Genomic DNA, 21,292 nt, shown 5'->3' with positions numbered 1-21,292 from the left:
TGTGTGTACATGTATATATTATTGTATCGTTTACCTTAACAATTCCAAGGTGTGCATATTTTGTGACATTTTACATTGGTGTTGCTTTTTGTGTGTGTATTACAAGTATATATTCCATATATTCTGTCAAATTTTAAAACCAAATATTTCCCCAACACATCTAACTTTTATAGATTTTTCACTTACATGCCTCAGACTAATTTTGAAACACCCCCACCAGCCAAGTAAGATGAAATGGTGTGGTCTAAAGGTGACTTGATCCCAATGTGAATTTCAAATACTTCACTTTCCAAGGTTGGTTAGAACATTTATAGGAAAATATTTGAGGCCATTTCCATGGACATGCGGTTATGCAGCTAATAATATATATATATACACTATGGAGGAATATTTAAACTGTCGTGACATCACACGTGTACTCACATTGTAGATCTAGCTATTTCATATTTCACAAGAATATATCAAAATCTATTTCTTTTAGAGTGTGTGTCATTTTTTCGTTCATAATTTTATGTGTCGATAAAATGACGTAACAATGCACAAGAATTAAGAACTGGCCACTACCGACTCTCGCATTTTGTGTACCATTTACAACTATCGTTTATATGAATATTTACATCATACATGCGCGGATCTAGAGGGGGGGTCGGGGGGGTCCCGATCCCCCCGAAAAATGAAAATTTATTAAATTTACATAGTAAAATTATATTTTAATGCCTCGGACCCCCCCCCCCTGGCAAACACAATTATCCTTCGGACCCCCCCTGGAAAAAATTTCTGGATCCGCGCATGATCATATACTATTGTATATAATCTATGACTGTCTAGTGATCATTACCGTTACATACAACAATAGGCTAAAATGATTCTACATTTCGTTTCATGAAACAGTATAAGTATATATCCATCAATAAAATATAGGCCTAACTGTACAAAATAATGCCTACCATCCATTTTAGCGCCGTTTACTCTTTAACGCATGCGTATTTTAACATCCGAGTGCGTTCGGAAAATTTCGGGCGAGTCCGTTACCTGCATCAAAGTTCTATGAAATCAACCGAGATTTGCTGAATGGAATAATAAAAGGCGAAGGCGAAACTGCGAAGTTGCGACGGCGAGAGTGCGAAGTTGCGAAGGCGAAGGAGCGATACTACTATCGCTCCTTCGCCTTCGCACCTTCGCACTTTCGCCGTCGCATCTTCGCACTTTCGCCCTTTCGCCGTCGCACCTTCGCACTTTCGCCGTCGCATCTTCGCGCTTCGCCTTCGCAACTTCGCACTCTCGCATCTTCGACCTAAAGGCGAAAGTGCGAAGGTCGAAGTGGCCCCATCGGAACACCATATATAACACATCCTGACATACTATTTGGTGTTGTAGGTGAAAATAATCTGGCACATGATGTAGGTGCAACTAACTTAATGGATGCTTTAGAGACAGGGTTTTACGTTTCAGATCATTTACTGGCAACATTCCAACAGCTGAGTATTGCAATTAATTTTAACAGAACAACTGAGCATTATTTTGTGTTTGATTCTCATAGCAGAAATATCGTTGGTCAACACAATCCGTTTGGAACTGCTGTTTTATTAGAGTTTACTGATATACATACTTTACTGGCATATTTAACAAGTGTATACACAGGATCTGTTTATAACATTTCTCCTGTTTTGTTCAACCATCAAAGACCATCATTATTAGAGCACAACCAGTCAGAAATCGTGGGAAGTCATGGGGAAACCATGGACCAGACACCAATACATACTTATAGTACAAGTAATGTCAGTACAGAAGATACCATTTCATTAAATTCCTACAAAAATTATTCACAAAGTGAAAGTACATTGAATTGTTCTAGTGTAAAGCAAAAATATACCAGTGAAGAATTTTTTGTTGAAAGTTATTTTAAAAGTGAAAAAATATTGCAACATTTCATACAAAATGTGAATTTAACAACAGCTGTAACTTTAGAGCAAGAAAGGATTGATGAAGAAAAACAATTAAAAAATCATTTGAATAGATCTTTATTGGAACATAGTTATTGTTGTTCTGCTGAATGTAAACGTAGGAAGCAGAAGGGGAGATACACGAAAAATAAAAGAATTTGCAATAATTTTGCATCTGTTAATTCCAGTTTGCTTGCAAATTCACCAAGATTTGTTGTACTAAATGCAAACTTTGATGAAAACTACACACTAGTTTCTGAGAGTGTGGAGGTTAACACAATAGAAAAAGAAATTAGTTCTGAACAAATGTCAAATATGTCAAAAAATTCAATTTTGGAAAATTTTTTCAGAGAAATTAAACAGACTCCTTCCTTTGTTTGTTCAAGTTGTGATAGAATTTTATATCATGACCAGGTCCACAGACTTAAAGATGATTTTCAACTTACACAAGCTTATAAAATAAATGCTAGCAGCATTGTTTGTTCATTTTGTCATAGTCATATTAAAAAAAATGAAATGCCTCCATTCAATAGTATACTAAATGCTTTAGATCCAGGAAATATCCCTTTTTATCTCAAAAACCTAACTTACATGGAAAAAAGACTTCTTTGCAAAATTCAAGTGTTCATGACAGTGGTGATTTTACCAGGTGGACAATTAGCAGAAAAGGGACTAGCTATTGATTTTCCAATAGAATTACAAAATCAAGTCTCAGTACTTCCTCAAACCTTTAAAAATTCAAATGTCATCACCGTGTCATATGAGAATAACAACATTTTAAAACCAACTCACCTAGTCAGAAAGGAAAAACTCTTAAAAGCCTTGTTGTGGTTAAAGGCACATAATCAAATATATGACAACATTTCTTTAAATTTTGACCATATCCCAGAGGGTATAAACATAGAAAATGAACTAGCTGTCATTGATAATACTTATGAAGAGTATGCTGTTATTCCATCAGATTATGTAATGCCACACATTGATATTCAAACTTTGTTGAATAGTGATATCCCTCATTTGTCATTGAAAAGATGCAGGTCTACTCCATTAAATGCATATGACACTCCAAAAGGTGAGGAAATGGCATTCCCTCATTTGTTTCCACAAGGTGTTAATGGATTTGGTCATGAGAGACCTGCAAGATTAACTCCTTCCAAATATTTTAAGTGTAGAATGTATTATAAAGATGGTAGATTTAGAAAAGATATTTCCTATTTACTGCATGCAGTTAACTATTACGAAAAAGAGAGATTATTAAATGCTGTCAGTATTCACATGAGAATGAGAAAAAGCACTGGATTGCTAACAGCATCAGATGTAAATAACATTTCAAGTAATCCTGACTTGTTGCAGAACTCTTACATGTTTATGAAATTCATGAAAGGTACAGCTGCCTACTGGAAAAACAATTTATTAAATTTATTGGCAATGTTTAAATGTCTGGGACCTCCTAGCTTATTTGTGACGTTATCAGCTAATGACATGCATTGGCCCAATCTAATAATGTCCCTGGACTGTTGTAGCTACGAAAAAGCATGTAACATGACAAACTGTTTACAGTTGGTGAAAAATGACCCAGTTTTGACAGCACTTCATTTTCAACGGCGGTTTAGGATCCTACTGAAAGATGTTATTCTCGGACCCTTAATGCCTTTAGGAAAAGTAGTTGATTACTTCGTGCGTGTAGAATTCCAAAATCGCGGAAGCCCACATTTTCATATCTTCTTTTGGATTGAAAATTTTTCAGAAATATTTAGTGACCACAAAAAACTTGTAAAGTATATCAATGATGTTATAAGCACAAAACACAGCACAAGTCAGTTTGCTTCAAAATTTCAAACTCATCGTCATTCTGACTACTGTTTGAGAAAAACTGGCCGCTGTCGCTTTGGTTTTCCATTTAGAGAAATGAAGGAAACATGCATTTTGAGTAATGTGGATTTACAGTCAAACATTATCAAAGGCAAGTTTTATGAAACTGAACGCACTACAGATGATTGTTATATAAATGCTTTTAACCCAGTTATTTTGAATCATTGGCAAGCAAACATGGACATACAAGTGATAGGTAATTGTGAATCTGCTGCTTATTATGTATGTGCTTACTTATGTAAAGCAGAGCCTGAAAATTTAAAATTTGAATTGTCAAAAGTCATTAACAACTTGAATCAAATGCCTGTTTTGTCTCAGTCTTCTAGAATGCTAAAAATTGGATATTGTGTTTTAAAGTCAAGAAAATTAAGTGCACAAGAAGCAGCTTATAGGCTTCTCCCAGATTTGAATTTGATAATTTCCTCAGGGTCAGTTCTGACACTAAATACAAAACCACCAGAAAAGAGGTTCCGCGTACTTAAATCAAAACAAGAACGAGAGGAACTAGATAATACAAGTACAGATATATTTTACAACAATATGATAGATTATTATCATGCACGTCCAATTGAACTATTCAATCTATGCTTATTTGAATTTTCTCAATGGTATGTTAAGTGTGCAGACAAAGATGTTGATATATCTGTCGCTTCTTCAAGTAGGCAACCACGTATAAGATTAAGGCCTCCGTTTCAACATGTCATAATGCGAAAGAGATTAAAATTTTTGATAATTCGCCTCCCAAAGTTGCCATTGTCATCTGATGATTACTTTTACAGTCTCTTGATGTGCTTTTTACCCCATCAAAATGAAGAAGAACTTATACAAAAAAATCAAACCTCAAAATATAGCACAGCAAGAGATGCATTTATTGCTAAAAGACAGAACATGCAATTAGACTTTTTAGAATCAGCAACACTAGTAGATGAAATTGAAAATGCAGTTCGATTTATTCGGTGTTCTGTAAAAGAGATGGAGGCTTTTATTGCCCCATCTACTTCTGAACATGTATATGTTGATGATAACTGTCTTTTGGAAGATCCCTCATTATCAATATCACACCCTCATAACTTGGATGATGTTGATGTTCATTTGAGTAGAGAAGTAGGAAATGAACTTAGTTGTGAAAATAGTGATGAGCTGCACATCAATGAAATTAGTACATCATCTATATCTTTTGATGAGATAAAAAGCAGAATAGCAAGGTTAACAAGGTGTCAAAAAACTGTTATGCATTACATTTTTAATCATTATAAAAACAAAGATAATTCTCAGCAACTTTGCATGTTTATTAGTGGTGGGGCAGGAGTTGGAAAAAGTTACCTCACAAGACTGATTATTGACTGGTTAAACTGCTGTTGCTCAATTGTTTGTGGAAAATCTCCAGTAATGGTATGTGCTTCAACTGGAACAGCAGCTAGAAATATCTTGGGAATTACAATCCATAGTGCACTATATTTACCAGTGCAACATGGAAATGAACCCAAATTTCATGAATTATCTGGGAAAAGTTTGAAGAAATTAAGATCCACTTATTCATATGTTCATACACTGATCATTGATGAAATTTCAATGGTTAGTGCACAAACTCTTGAATACATTCATAGAAGGCTAACTTCAATTAAAGATAATGATAAACCATTCGGAAATGTAAATGTTATTGTCATAGGGGATTTCCTTCAATTGAAACCTGTTAAAGGCAAATATGCCTTTGAAAATGCAATTCTATGGTCAAATTTTAAGCCTTTTATTCTCAAAGAAAATGTACGGCAATCTGAAAATGTTACATATGCTGCAATATTAAATAGAGCTAGAGTTGGCTTACTGAATGAAGATGATCTCAAAATTCTACAGTCGAGGTTAATTAAGCCCCCACAAAGAGATATTTCTTCCCTTCTTCATTTATTTCCCACACTTAAAGAAGTTCAACAACATAACAACAAGATGCAAGTGTTGTTAAGCCGAGAATGCATCGAGGTCAAAGCTAAACATTATTTTTCTCAAGATGACATAGAAAAAAAGGGGCTTCTTTCTAATGATGATATCCCTGTAGATGATAGAAATGCAGGTGGGTTACCATGCCAGTTACAAATATCAATTGGGACAAGGGTTATGTTAATAAAAAATATATATACATCAAAAGGACTAGTAAATGGAGCTCTTGGGTTTGTAGAGTCAATAGAAATGCACCAAGAAATGACAGGAGAAGTTAACTTAATATATGTTAAATTTGATGACCCACATATTGGAGGTATTCTTAAAAGGGTTGAGCATAATAATGCAATAGCTATTGAGCCCTTGTGTCAAGAATTTTATTACAATGGAAGAATACTTGTTAGGGAGCAATTTCCTCTCATTCAAGCATGGGCAACTACAATACATAAAGTCCAGGGTGCATCTTTATCACAAGCAGTCATTTCAATTGGTAACAATGTGTTTGAAAATGGAATGGCTTATGTTGCCTTAAGCAGAATCAAAAAATTGTCAGGTTTATATTTGCTGGCATTTAATTATCAGAAAGTTACACCCCCTGTCAAAGCTTTGGAAGAGTATACAAGACTTCGTTCTTTAACAGAATAATTAATCTTTAAGTTAAATGCTGTTAGCCTGTATTTGCACATGTGTCTATTGGCAAGTTGTCTCCCTGCGTGCTGAACACTTCTCAATAAAAAACAGACATTTAATTAATTTATCCCAGTTCAATTTTTAAACATGCATAATTATATAGAATTTAAAGATGTTACTAGACCTATCTTTAATCACCAATACCAGAATTTTAACTCTATATAACTCGTGTGAGCGTGCTGAATTTCTTTTCAAATAACATAGAAATTTACATTATTTCATAACGTGACAATATTAGGGTATTGTTTGGTATATATTCTTAGCCTATATTAAAAGCAAAAATGGCTACAAGCAGCACTAAATGAACACTGCAACAGTATTGATAATTCAACACAACAGTTTGAATTTACTTGGAAATTGAAATGACTATTTTATATCATAAATCAGATGATTATTTGACAAATTATTTTTTCAAAATATGAATACATGTACAAATGATTGTCTAATATTTAAGTCACCTGAGTCACTCAGATGACCAATTGCAATTGATATAATATGTCTGTCGTGTGTTAACAATTGAACATTTTTAACTTCTTCTTTAAAACTAACTGCTTAATTCTTTTTAAAGTTTGTTAAATGCATCTTAGGTGTTAGAGGAACAAAAAATGTAAATTTCATAACTATTGTCCCATAACGGTCCTAGGGGCAGGGCAACAATGGTAATGAAAATATTCTTCTGTACAAAAGCCCTTTACCAAAATTGTAAATGTCATGTCTCCTGGGGTTTGACTCTAGGGCGAGGCCAAAATGCTTGGTGACTGTTACATGTAAGATCAGTTGTCCTCTTACTGCAAGTAAGCTTCACATTTCATTTATATTCACAAAGAAATAGTTGCAAAATGTATGATATGTAATTATGATGCAATATTGTGAAAATTGCAGATGCTGAAAATAAAAGACATTAAAGACAAAGAAGTGAAAGATCTCATTCTGCCACCATCCCCTTCAGTGCGAGGGGTAGTGCTTGAAGTCAGTGACATTGAAAAAGCAGAAAATTCACAATACAAAGATAAATTCTATGCAATTATTGCTGATGAAACCGCAGCGATATCAGTAACAATCTATGATGTACAGAAACAAAACAAATTTATTAAGGGAATGGCTGTAGTTCTGATGAACATTCTTACGAAGCAAAATTTTATAGCTGTTACAAGCAAAACAGATGTAGGCATTTGCAGACCATTTACTATTCCTGATGATATCAGGCTTCATGCTCCAACCCTTGCTGGACAAACAATGACCTTAAAGAATGCACTTGCTTCACCTGTAAAAACGCTGCTTACCGTAAAGGGAAAAGTTGTTAAGGTACTTTCATATTTAAAGAGTGAAGTATATTATTTAGAATTAAAATTGATCTTTTTTAATCATCACATAAATATGAATCATTAAAGCATAAAATAAAAAATACTTGTTAAAAATTCTTTCATTTTCTATAATTATGTATTCTAATTTTCATACAGCTGTCACCAGCAAGCAAGAAAAGGGTAGAACAAAACGAGGTAGATTTCCAAGAGGTCATGTTGAAAGATACAGACAGTCACGCAACAGTTGCAGTGTGGGACAAGATGGTGAATACACTACAAAAGGGAGAATGTGTGACCATTACAAAGTGCAGGGTCCGTTTGTTTAATGAGCAGAAACGCCTTACCACTACAAGATCATCCCAATGTGAGGTTCGTTGTTGCACATATATAGTCAATGGTATAGTTTTTAATTACATGCAATTACAAATGTACCATGTTTTGTAAAATGAAATTATATTGTTGTACACATATAGTCAATAGTATAGTTTTTTAATTACAATTACAAATTTACCATGTTTTGTAAAATGAAATCTTGGAAGAAATTCTCTGTCATGAAGTGATATTCTAAGAAAAGATTCCTCATAAAATTTTATTTTCAGTTATTAAAATAATGATCACTGTAACATCACTAAAGCCCAAAAATTGGTTTAGAAAATTGCCAAAACTGTGTATTCTGCAATATTGTTCTAATACTTTAGTATAAGACATTATTTACCTACTTGAATTTTTTGTGTTTGACATCATAAACCTACTTCAATCACTCATGTTAGTGGGTCATGTGTGCTGAAGTGAGCAATGTGGCCCCTAGGCTCATTGTTTAATCTGAAACTTCGAAATGTAATCTTATGAGGATGCATAGAAAGAAAAGGAAATATAACATACCAGTAAATATAAGTAACAGTAATCATCAGGAAATTTAATATTTCTCACTACTTTTATTAAATTATAGAAACTTGCATATGATGAAACTCTTCTGCTGGTGTCTGACGATGAAGATGATGATGTGGACAATAATGGAAATTGGAGTAACACCCCCATTTCTGATTTCAAGAGTGGAACCATCACCGCAGTGTTCGATGTCGATCCATACCTAGCGTGTCCCACTACATCATGCAATAACACGAAACTTGCCCCAGCTGAATCCATCCAATGCATGAAATGCAAAAACTGCGGGAGAAACTATGGGGAGAGCGCTTGCAATAACTACATACGTGCTACTGTTATGATTGAAGTAGAAGATTCTAACAAACCTCCCCAGAAAGTAGCAATATTTAAGCCTCAGATTGAAAAGCTGTTCACTTCAAGGGGTTTCACACTTCCTTCCAGCAATGACCAAACTGAGCTTCTCCTCAAATTCTTTGAAATAATTCCAGTTGACATCAAGTTTCACATGATAAATAACACTATCAAACAATTAACCTGCAAAAGAGTTGCATAAACATTCAACTGCACTGCAACTGCTGTAACAAGTATCAAACTTGTTCAGTGACTTGCACAGTTCTTTTTTTATTTGATCGATTTTATACCAGTATGGCGAGTATGCACTTGGAAGAGTATCATTATTGTTTTGTTTATTGTTGACAAACTTGCGAAAGAGTTGCATAAACATTCAACTGCACTGCAACTGCTGTAACAAGTATCAAATTTGTTCAGTGACTTGCACAGTTCTTTTTTTATATTCAGTTGATATTATACCACTATGAACTTTGGAAAAATATCATTATTGTTTTGTTTTTTGTTCACAAACACGCAAAAGAGTTGTATCAACATTCAACCGGATTACAATTGATATACATGTACTGAGTGTACTTTTTTTTTCAGTGTAGTAATCGCTGTTTATTATCTAATATGATTGATATGCAAACTATAACAAATGTTTTTTTTTCTTATTGTGTGTAGTTCACAATCAAGTTTTTAAGTTTTCTTAATAAAGTACAATTAGTTTTATTTAATTTTTTTCCTCTATTATGCAGTATAATATCATTATCAGGAGATATTGAAATGAATAGCAACATGAAAGAAGTCTGTTCTTCAGGTTCATATCAGAACATCAGCAAGTTAACTGAAAATTAACAGAAATGTCACTCAATTCACAAAAATGAGAATGAACATTGCTATTCCTTTGATGTTCATTATTATGGTTTATAATATTGTGTATGAAAAATTAGAAAATTATTAAAAATAAACAAGAAATTTGTGCAATTTTCAAATTAATATATTGCACAACAACTGGGAGGGGGACTATCATTACCCCCCCCCCTCCTTTGAAGAAAGAATGGCATACATGTATTGCTTTGCTGCTGTCTATCTGTTTCTCGGTCGGTTGGTCACCCAACAATTTCCGTTCCTTTTCTTTGCAGCGGTTGTGCATATTGAAATAAAATTTGGTATACAGATTTACCATAATAATATCTACGTCAAATTCGATTATGGATTTGATTAAGGTGGAATAACGCACCTGGAAAAATTCCCTCAAATTAACAGGAAATATTTTGATAATGAAAGATATAATCATATATAAGCTGTACAAATGTCAAATAAGTGAACAATTTGCAGTTAAGGTGTAAAAAATGAATATCTAAAATAATTATTCCAGTAAGTAACAACAAAAGGCCCTGTGGGATTCGAACTCCGGATGTACGGATCACAAGTCCAACACTTTATCCACTGGGCTATAGAGTAAGCAACATGTTTTAGTCCATAAAATCGTTTTCATAAAACGAAAAGTCGTTTCGATCAGCGGTCAGCCATTTTGTGACGATGTGTTATTCCACCTTAATTCAATTCAATTCAATTTCAATTCAATTTATTTCACTCAAACCGTCAACATGACGGTACATGAGGTACATATATATATATATATATATAAATATTTACAAATGTATGTATAGAGTCAGAGGTACGTGTACAGTACAAATTAAAGAGAAAAAAAAATATGAGAAAAAAGTACAAATGTTCAAGGAGGACAGACTGATTCAAAAATTTCAATTATAAATAAACAGAGTTTTTTAAGTTTTAAAGTAGACAATAATTCACAAAATTTAAAAGTGTTTGGTCTTACACAAAATCTAGGTTCCAAGTATTTTTGTCTAATACATGAAAGAGCATTACATTCTAATATAAAGTGCATTTCATCGGCTATTTGATTTTTATTACATAATGTGCAACATCTTTCATTAAGAGGAATGCCTAACCATCTACTAGTTTCTACAGGAAGTCGGTGATTCGACGTACGGAATTTAACAAGAATTTTTCGAAGTTTTGATGGCAGAATACTCAAATATTTTTCATATCCAAAAATAAATTTGAAAGTTCTATATATATGACCTTTTGAAGAATTTGCAATATCAGCCGACCATTTCTGCACAAACTGGTCTTTAAGCCTTTGCTTGACAGCATTTGTAATCCAATTAACATTTACAGTACATTGTTCATTCCAAATGTTTGAAAAACCACACTTATTAAAAATAGAATGTATACAATCAATCCATGGGTTTTTAGAAAAGTCATTATTATATTGATTCAATAAGTATTTGTAAAGTATACGAACAATTTTATTTTCTGGCCCGGTGAAAATTTTGCCCAGTATGAAACCATTCTAGTATATATATTAACAGATAACGGAAACCTTCCGGTTTCTCCATAAACCATGTATGATGGGGTACAGCTTTTTAAATTCAGTATATGTTTCAAAAATTTCAAATGAATACGTTCTATAGTTTCTATATTTTCAAAGCCCCATACTTCACATCCGTATAATAATACCGGCATTACTACTTTATCGAAAAGGTCTAACTGACACTCGACAGGTAAATTAAATTGCCTTATTTTCCTAATGACCCCATACATAGCCTTCTGTGCCTGTTCACAGAGATGTGTTTTTGCTTTTCTGAAAGACCCTGAACGTGAAAAAACAATTCCAATTAAGTTATATGTTTTTCGACAGAGTTATATACCCCTTGGACAAAGAAACATTCCAATTGGTTTGCAGTATCCGTTCATCTTCACAGACGTTGCACGTATTGAAATATAATTTGGTAGACAGATTTATCTTGCATGTAAAGTATATAGGTCAAGTTTTATTTTGGGTACAATCTAACAATTTTTGACAGAGTAATGTGCCTTGGACTTGGACAAATTCAAATGATTTGCAGTTTCTGTTCATTTTTAGTCGGATTTTCCAACATAAAATCGGGTTATTGAAATTATGAAAATGGCGGGCGGGCGGCTGCCAAAAGAATATTGTTGTTCTTTGCAGATTAATTGCACATATATCAGAGGTGTGCATATTGCTAGGATTTAATTTCTGATTATTTATGAAAAATACCGCCTTTTGAACAGTCAACTTATTCATTTTTTGGCAAAATATTGCATATAGGGTAGCCTCATTGTACAATGCAACAACTACTCTTACAGTTTTCAAAATAAGGAGTTGTTCTTTTGCAGATCAATTGTGTATATATATATATATATATATATATATATATATATATATATATATATATATATATATATATATATATATATATATATATATATATATATATATATATATATATATATATATATATATATATCAGAGGTTTGCTTATTGCTAGGATTTTGATTTCTGATAATTTATGAAAAAATACCAGCTTCTTAACTTAGTCTTCTTTTGGCAAAATATTGCATTTATCGTACTCCATTTCATTGGATACGGTAGGTAGATTAGTGTTTATTAATTGAGAGTTGACATGGTTTATGGATAGAAAACCCGGTTTGCTGTCACATTGACAGCTTTTCACTTTCTTCGCAGATATTGTAAGGCAGGGGGCATAAGTGTTTCACAAAAAATTCTTAATTAGTTTCTTATATTAAAAACATGCCAATGGTCCACGTATTGTAGTCCTTTTTTAAAGGACAGCAACTTGTTGTTATAATAACTTGAATGTTGAATATGATGCCGAAGTTTCCAACTATCAAATAGCTTTCAAATACTTTTTCAACTTCAACTTATACACATACATTCAAAAACATATTATATACATATAGCAATTGAAGAGAGAAGTATCGTCAGAATATGTAAGAATGGTTTTGTATATTTTTCTTTTTTTTAACAATGTACTAGTATTTATTTTTTCATTTATTTTTAAACTACTTCATGCTCTCTGCAAATAGAATTGGAATGAAGTTAGTTTTTACCTTTGTTACATAAGATATATAACACAAGAGAAATGACGACTGGTTTTTACAGTGTACATCTAAAAATTATTCAGGTTTCAAACTTTCAATTTTTCTTAGTTAGTAAAATGTTGGTGGGTTTTGTTGGATTTGTTTGTTTTTGATTTATTTTGTTATTATTTCTTCCTTTATTTCATTTTGGTTTAGGGATTTTATTAATTTTATTATTTTTTTAGCTCTCTGGGTCATATCAAGCAATCTAGAAATAAGTTACAATAATTTTATCTTATCCGATATTATGAATTTTAAGTAAATGCCTGGTTGTTTAAATGCTGCAACCTAAAGCTACATATTTAATCCTTGAATTTAGGATTTCTACGAAATAATACATCTTAAAGGATATAATTTTTAAGTAGATAAATACATTAATGTGTTTAACTTGATATGTCAATAAACTTACCTTCCATAGAGGTTTACTTACATTGCACCATATGCATAAAGTTTAAAAGTTCATACAGTATTTTTATAATGTGCAGGTTTACACATTTTATACTGTGGAATCATTAAATTTCGTGGTGGCTCAATTTTCGTGGAATTCGTGGGTACCTCTCATCCACGAATTTACATCCTCCACGAATTAATAAATAAGTGTTATAAAACCATATGTCCTCGTGTTGGTATAAAAGAATACACGGAATTACGTCCCCACGAACCTGTAAAAGTGAACAAATCCACGAAAATTGGCCCCCACGAATTATAATCATTTCACAGTATGCAGTACTGTACTTCTTTGTGATGATTTCATGTATTATTATGAAACAGTTAATCATCAAACCATCCCTTTTAAATTCAAAGCTGTAGAGTCAATTTATTCAACATTTAGACAATAAAATGTCAGCAATGGGGAAAATATCTGGTACCAAAAAACAGCAACAAATATTCTAAATCAACCACATTTATAACAAACTTTTCAGTGATGTTAAGATCAAGTTTGGTGCATAGCTTTGTTGACTTCAATCATGGTCTAAAGTTATCGACACAGCTCTCCTTGGTGATGATGCTGTCACAGATACATGTAGCCCCTTGCTCAGCAGGGGTGTAGTTGTGGAGGATACTTTGGCCTGGCGAGCTTGAAAACTATCAAACATTAAAAAGGAACCTTTATGCGAGAACATAGGACACCAAACAGTCACCTTTGTATTATTCTAAAATTGAGTAATTAATTTCAAGCGTAAAAAAATACATTATACTGCAATAGCCCCTATTAAACTCTTGTTAAATTTTCATAAAATTCTTCTGTGTTGACAATATTTTTTTTTCGGAAAAATACATATTTGGCTAATTTTTCACGACAGTTAGAAAGAAATTACTACATGCAATTTCATTGTCGCGTGAACGTTTATCAAATAATCTATCAATATTTTAAAGATATTTTCATAACAAGAGGCCCAGGGACAACATCATTCGCCTGAGCAACAAACTTAAAGCCATAACTGGTCCAATCTGCTTTATTCTATCAAATACCAAACATCTGGAAAATTAAGAGGAGTAAATCTTCTTAGAAAAGATTTTTAATTTACTCCACTTTTAAACATTAAGTCCCTTTTTGTTCCAGGTTTTTTTCTATGTTAAATTTGACGCCCCCCCCCCCCCACCACCACCACCACACACACATACTGTGGTCCCATCCTACCTCCAGGGATCATGATTTGAACAAACTTGAATCTATACGTGTACATGTCCTTAGTTTACCTGAGAATGATTCCACCAAAGTTTCAGCTTTTCTGGCCAAATGTCCATACAAGTTTTAACCTTTCTGGCCATGGTTTTTGAAGAGTTTTTAAAATCTTTTTCTCTATTTATTCCTATGTAAAAATTCAACTCCCATTGTGGTTCCACCCTACCCGGGCCGAGGATCATGATTTGAACAAAATCAATCAGGATCGATATTTGTAGATTGTATGTAACAATAGCAACTTCTCCAGCTCTGCTGGAAAGATCCGAGAGGTTGCAATTGTACAAGAAAAATCCCAAGAAAAGATATTGAAAGTTATCCTTCTTCAATCAACAATTAATTATCTTTTCGTCTCAATAACTGGACTTAACTCATATATGGTTTTATTTTTTTAAATTTCGGACCAATGATTTAAATTAGTACATGTACAAGAACATAAATGGTTTTCAAATGCTCTAAATCAAATTTTACATGTAAGAATGTACTATCGAAATATGCACCCTTAAGATCCTGCCAATGGCCTTTGTGAATGCTACAGCTTGTGGGGTGTCTCCTTCTTCACCATTTTCCCAAATATCGGTAAGACAGAGCCTCGTCCTTGACCATGAAACTTGTCTTGGTGGAATTTCACAATGAATGATTTTATTGTTCGCATGCATCCAATTCCTCTTCTTAGCATCCCAAAATGTACTCTGAAATTACTCGCGACATGTTTCCTTTCTAAATAATAAATAATAATAATGTGACTATCACCAAGAGTTTGTAGCAAGGCTTCACAGAGAGAGAGAGACACAATACATTTTTGTTTTAAGATGTCATGAACAATGTTATTAAAACAAATAACTCAAAAGTTGAATACAAAGTCTTTTTATAATAAAAAAATTATCTTAGTACATATCTCTGATTGAATTATCATTTAATTATTAACATGTTTAAAGAAACAAAATACATACACACAGCATGAAGTTGTATTATTGATAAAAAGGAAAATGCTTACTTATTCGAGAAGCCTGTAAATGAAATTTGCTCTTACACTGTTAAAGATCCTATTGAACTGTTTTCTTTTTCCAATTTTCCCATATTATTCCTTATATTATTAGCAGCAGAGCAGAATAAATAGAACCATTTAACAAGACCTTGGACTTTCAGTAGAACGTAACTACCTATTTCTTGCGTCAAATGTTAAAAAAGACGCTGGTTTCAAGGGAAATATATACACCGATTGCATGGTCTTAGCTCAAAAGCCAGACAAATCTTGTTGATTTCAAAGAGCAATGGCTGAATGGCCTTCAATGAAATAGACAGGCCTACGTCACATGCTGTTTGACACCAATTCCCCAAAGTCCAAGCTCCTGTTAAAATGGTTCTACATGTGTACATGTCATATCAGCCTACATGTATAGATGTCACTGAATCAGGTATACACTCCTGAGACGTAGCATCGATTTCAAAAGAGGCAGACCTCCCCTAAAATCTTGACACCCCCCCCCCCCCAAAAAAAAAAAAACCAAACAAACAAAAAACAAAACAAAAAACTCATGTTACTGGACGTTTATTACATGTACAAAAACAAAAACAAATGCATGTGCATCTAGTTGAACTACTACTTTTTGACATTGGGCTTTTTCCTAAAGGCTTTATATTTTGAAAAAAAATTATCTGCCACTTTTTTCACTTCATCGTCTTTCTCGGCCCAAAAAGGATTAGAAATAAGTTTCATGTTTAACGTCTCATTAAGAAGTTCATTTACACCGATATCATAAATCACTACCTATTATATACATGTACATGTACCATTAGAGTTCCATCATGCAGTAAGACCAAAAATATTGGCATATCATGTACATGCGTGTATAAAATTGTAACAGCAGTACTAGTCAGAACCAAGGACTACGTCATAGGGTGGATGTAAGTCTGAAGCCCTCAATCAATTAAGTTTATCCTGGTGGTGAATATAAAGTCACCTGTATATGTTTAAATAAATATCCATTTAATATTCAATATCATACAATGTTTTTAAAAGAAATATATACTAGCGATATACCTACAAAATCAGAAAGTCAAAATGTTATCAAAAGATCTAAATATAACACATAAGATAAAATACATTGGCTATGTTAATTTTTTTTAATATGCTAAATAAATATCCAGATAATATCATGCACTGTTTTTAAAAGACCAATACTAGCGATATACCTTCAAATTCAGAAAGTCTATCAGTCAAAGTCTAAAGTCTAAAGTCAAAGGTTATCATAGCACCTCAATATAACACATAATATATGAAGATACATTGGTAATGTTTTAAAATCTTTAATAAAAAATGCACTTTAAATAAAGATATTAAAAAACATTTCTCCAATTACAAAAATCGTATTCAAACAACATTTGTCGGACCCCTCTGCGACCTAGCAGTTACATGGAACAGTTACTTAAGTCTCGAGTCCCAATAGGTCTAAAAAAAACCCGAACAAAATGGACGAATAGATAAGAAACATTTTGTCTCTGCAACTTTGCTTGAAACGATAGAATTTAAACTAATAATAAATCAACTTTTTTCTTTTTTGGGTACTCAATATTGGTGGCATTAAAAACGCTGGAAGTATGTCGTGGTGAGCGATGGGGACATCCTGAAAAAAGTAAAGACACTCAAATGGCTTTGATGATTATTACAAATCAGCAGGCATGTTCACGAAAGTTTCCCAAGATATGACCTAAGTGTGTTCCTAAGATTTGACTTAGGAAAAAAGTTAGGAACATCCTAAGATCAACTTAGGACACGTCTTAAGATGTAGCTCGACAGTAACTTAGGAACATCTTAAGTAAGGATATCCTAACTTTCTACAACCATTCTTATTTTTCCCACTTATTCATAAAATTCGAATTTGAGAGACTTGTGCAGGGACAAATCATCAAACATGTTGCCAGAGAAAACGTGGCGGTAGTTACATGTATCACAATAGGCCTAAAACTAGTAATTTTAACGTATACATTTTAAAAAATTTACATTTACTTAAATATATTTTAGTGAACAATAACAACATATAAATAGTTAAAAATATCAACAACCAAAAAACACAAAAAAAAACCAAACAAACAAAACAAAAAAAATTAAACAGCGCCCCCAGAAATCCAAATTACTTCTTTTTTCGATGAAATTATTATCAGGACAGAATAGGCTTACAAGCAAATAATTATTTAGATAATACGTGTTCATTCTTTGAGTGTAAATTAACATTTGATGATCTTGTCATTCAAGTATATGTTATACATAAACATACGCTTTTCATAGAATTTAACAATACATGTAGAAACACAACCAATTTCCCTTTAATCTGTTATATATAGAATACACGATGGTAAATAAGAAATAAGTTGAAATATATCTAGAAAATTCATAAATACAGTTTATTCAACATTATGATTTTTTCAAAGATTATTTTTTTTTCAGAATGAAGAGTGATCACGCATGGCTTATATAAACTGACGTTTTACTTTATAGCCAAGGAAATTTGAATAATCTTATCCAAAAGTAATTAAAACAATGAATGTAACTTACTTAAAGTACATTGTATTTATTAAAAATAAGTGAATAATTTTCATTTGTCAAACAGAGACAGTTTTGCTGGGAAAAAAAATTGCTTAATTTGTCAGCTCCCAGGCAAGCATGTAGCAACGGGGAAGTTGGGGGGGGGGGGGGTTTCAGGGTCCCTCTCCAATTTATATTGATAAAATGAACGTACATGATAGAATTAATGACCATGCGCCCCCCCCCCCCCCCCCCTCCAGGATTAGGAATTAGATGCTTGTTGGAAATGCTGGAACTGTAGAAAATATTGCTTTATTCTATCAGTCTTAGGAAAAAGCTTCACAACAGCCCCGATATCCCCGAAAAAGGTTATTATACAGCCTAAGGATGGTCTTAGGACAAGGTAAGTGATGTCCTAAAGTTAGGACAAAGTTATGACGTTTCCTAAATTTAGGAGAGCTTCGAGAAACAGACTTAAGACCAAGACGTATCCTAAGATGTACTTAGGACACACCATAGTCCTAAGATAGCTTCGTGAACATGCCTGCAGATCGCTTCAATTCTAGGATGGGAAAATAGCCACGTACGAAAATCAAAGTCACAAAATATATCTTATGACAACCTCAATTAATATTTAATCTAATTTCAGGTAAAGTAGGCACGTACTAAGATTAAAGTTTAATAGTATTATAATAATTGATTAATAATTTAATATAGATAATTTTAGTTTATCGATTGTAAATCTGGAAATAACTCATAATTTACAGAATACTTCATGCATGCTTTGATTTAAATCAATAAGATTACGCTTTGTATTCAAAACAGAATAAAACATTTATCTTATTAAAATTGCTTCTATCTCGATCTCTTCTTCTGTCTCGTCTAGTATGTCCTTTAGTATGTCCTCAAACCAATCATTCTGAAAAGGTAATAATGCATTAAAACGTTACAAATACAATTGAAATCGCGATTAATTCAATGCCGTAGAAACAAAAAAAATGATAGAAAAAAAAATAGCTTACCAAGCGTTATGTTTTTCTCCGAGACAAAATTAACGATATGCCAAATGTACTCGACGTACTAACCAACTATAACAGTCATCATCAGCAATATATATAAGTGTATGTACACCAATTCACTTCTGTACAGCATCATGATTGTTAATATGCAGAAATTCACGTGCACATTCATGTAGCTTTTCATGACAATCCACATTTTCGCTAAAATGTTACATATCGAACGTTGTAGCTATGTGATTTTGAATGGCTCATGCGTTAAGTACAATTATAAACTTTTTAGTTTGTAAAATATATTTCTCACAAATTATAAATATAGTCAGAAATCGCTCGTCTACCCAGCCATCAATTTACCACATATACCAGATATTTTATGTATTTTTACCCACTACATGTAGATAAAAATTGATTTCTTTATGTATATTTTTCCAAAACAAAAGAAATAAAACAGGAAAGCATAAAACCGGGCTCGGTATTAAATGGCCATAGTCACGCATGGGCTATGGTGTCGACGGTGCGCTGCTTCTTAGAGATCGCGTAAAAAAGGAATTGAGTGATCTATGCGGGATTTGATTGAAAATCCAGATTTGAGACAACCCCTTCATAACTATAAACCAAGCCACGGACTCTTTGATGTTCGTGCGAATCAGAAAACTGTATGAAATTTGATCCCCGATGTGAGGGGGGTTAGTTGGAATGAAGATCCCAGAGGGACGAGTTGTGGCCGTCTCTCTATGTTGAAGTAAGGGTCTAGAGATCTAACGGGTGATAGATTCGTCGTTTTGATATCGATGAGAAGGTGTTAATTAGCGTTAAATTAAATCTTGTTTGCGATTTATGAGGAGTCTGATACTGTTTAAATATACATATAAATTTGTCTTCATGCAGTCGGCTTAAAGCTTTTTTTAACCCCTCTTTGAAACGGTAGCTGGTTCTAATAACTGACTCATTCATTTTAAAGAGTTGTTATATATACTGAAAATTTTTTAAAGAAAAGATTTAAAATTAAACGTTAATAGTGGAAAAAGCAAATAGTATGGGCTGCAATAGTAAAGAACAACAAAAATTCAGACAGAAAAAACAACTGAAAGACAAAAACAAAAAACAAACCCACGTGCAAAATAACGTAACGTTACTAAAAGTCAGCGCTGGTGAAAACATCAGGATACATATAATGCTGAACCGTGGAAAAAAGCTGACCAACCTATGACTTTAAATTGCATGTCATAAATCAAGACAATACAGGTTTGCGACTACCGTAAACCAGCGACTTCCTGTGGCGCAGGACATCATCACGACTAATTGTCCAGCTGTTCCGATAACAACCGTCCCACTGATAATGTCTGGGGGTCGGAAATTTCCCACCAGAATACACTTTTCTTCAGTGACCAGTCTATATTTTTTGCATGTCGGTGCTATATAGTTTCCGATTACAGAAATCTAAAAATATCTTTTTTACAACGATAAATTTTGCATGGTGTTACATTATATCATATTCCCAAGGCTTGTTTGCAAATTCAATAACTGTGACTATATAATTTTTGGACAGTTTTCCCCTGATTAGTTTACAACTGCATCTTGCTGATTTTACGGGACATGTGCAACCATAAAGTTTGCACTTTGAAGAGCTTAAAAATGTTGCATGCACAGATTAACAAATCTCTTTTTACGTTTGTGATTTTAGGAATCCGTTTCGGTGTTTACATTTTGGAAACTTTACCACACGCAACGGGATTGGTCTTCTTTGCAGCCTGTGCAGAGAGATACAAGCAATAGTCCTTAAATCAATGCACGTGCTAAGATTGCACGTGCATCTAATTTTAATATAAGATTTATAGCTTCTTTAATGATATTGTAAAACAATGTTTACGACCGTCGGTTATAAACACACGTGGTTGCCAAAAGTCTTTTTAAACTCAGTTTCCTCTGCCTAGCTTTGTTCAGATTCGTCAAACAACCCCTTCGTTGTTCCCGAAGCTCTGTTGGACCCCCTTAAAAGATAAATAAATGTCCAACTGAGAAGGATATAGACGTCTCTTTTATTTATCAAACATCAAATTAAAGGCGGTGGCGATAGTTGGAGCATGCGTTCTGTTGGAAATGTGTCGACT

The 21,292-nt window shown here is 33.1% G+C and overlaps 1 protein-coding gene across 1 annotated transcript; it reads left to right on the top strand.

Annotated features, from left to right (window-relative positions):
* The first annotated feature begins 6,634 nt into the window (after positions 1-6,634).
* LOC128157282 (uncharacterized) lies at positions 6,635-9,774 on the top strand. Its single transcript, XM_052819761.1, has 3 exons — positions 6,635-7,745; positions 7,901-8,113; positions 8,694-9,774. The coding sequence occupies exons 1-3, from the start codon at positions 7,323-7,325 to the stop codon at positions 9,180-9,182; spliced, it is 1,125 nt and encodes a 374-aa protein (XP_052675721.1). The 5' UTR covers positions 6,635-7,322; the 3' UTR covers positions 9,183-9,774.
* The last annotated feature ends 11,518 nt before the right edge of the window (positions 9,775-21,292 follow it).

The sequence above is a fragment of the Crassostrea angulata genome, chromosome 1 (genome assembly GCF_025612915.1).
Source record: "Crassostrea angulata isolate pt1a10 chromosome 1, ASM2561291v2, whole genome shotgun sequence".
NCBI lineage: Eukaryota > Metazoa > Mollusca > Bivalvia > Ostreida > Ostreidae > Magallana > Magallana angulata.
This window is presented reverse-complemented; position numbering and strand designations above follow the sequence as displayed.

Bases quoted from the DNA above. Each gene is read 5' to 3' on its own strand.
- LOC128157282 (XM_052819761.1), top strand. From the start codon at position 7,323: ATGCTGAAAATAAAAGACATTAAAGACAAAGAAGTGAAAGATCTCATT. The intron at 7,746-7,900 runs GTACTTTCATAT...ATTTTCATACAG, and splicing joins TAAAGGGAAAAGTTGTTAAG to CTGTCACCAGCAAGCAAGAA. The intron at 8,114-8,693 runs GTTCGTTGTTGC...ATTAAATTATAG, and splicing joins CAAGATCATCCCAATGTGAG to AAACTTGCATATGATGAAAC.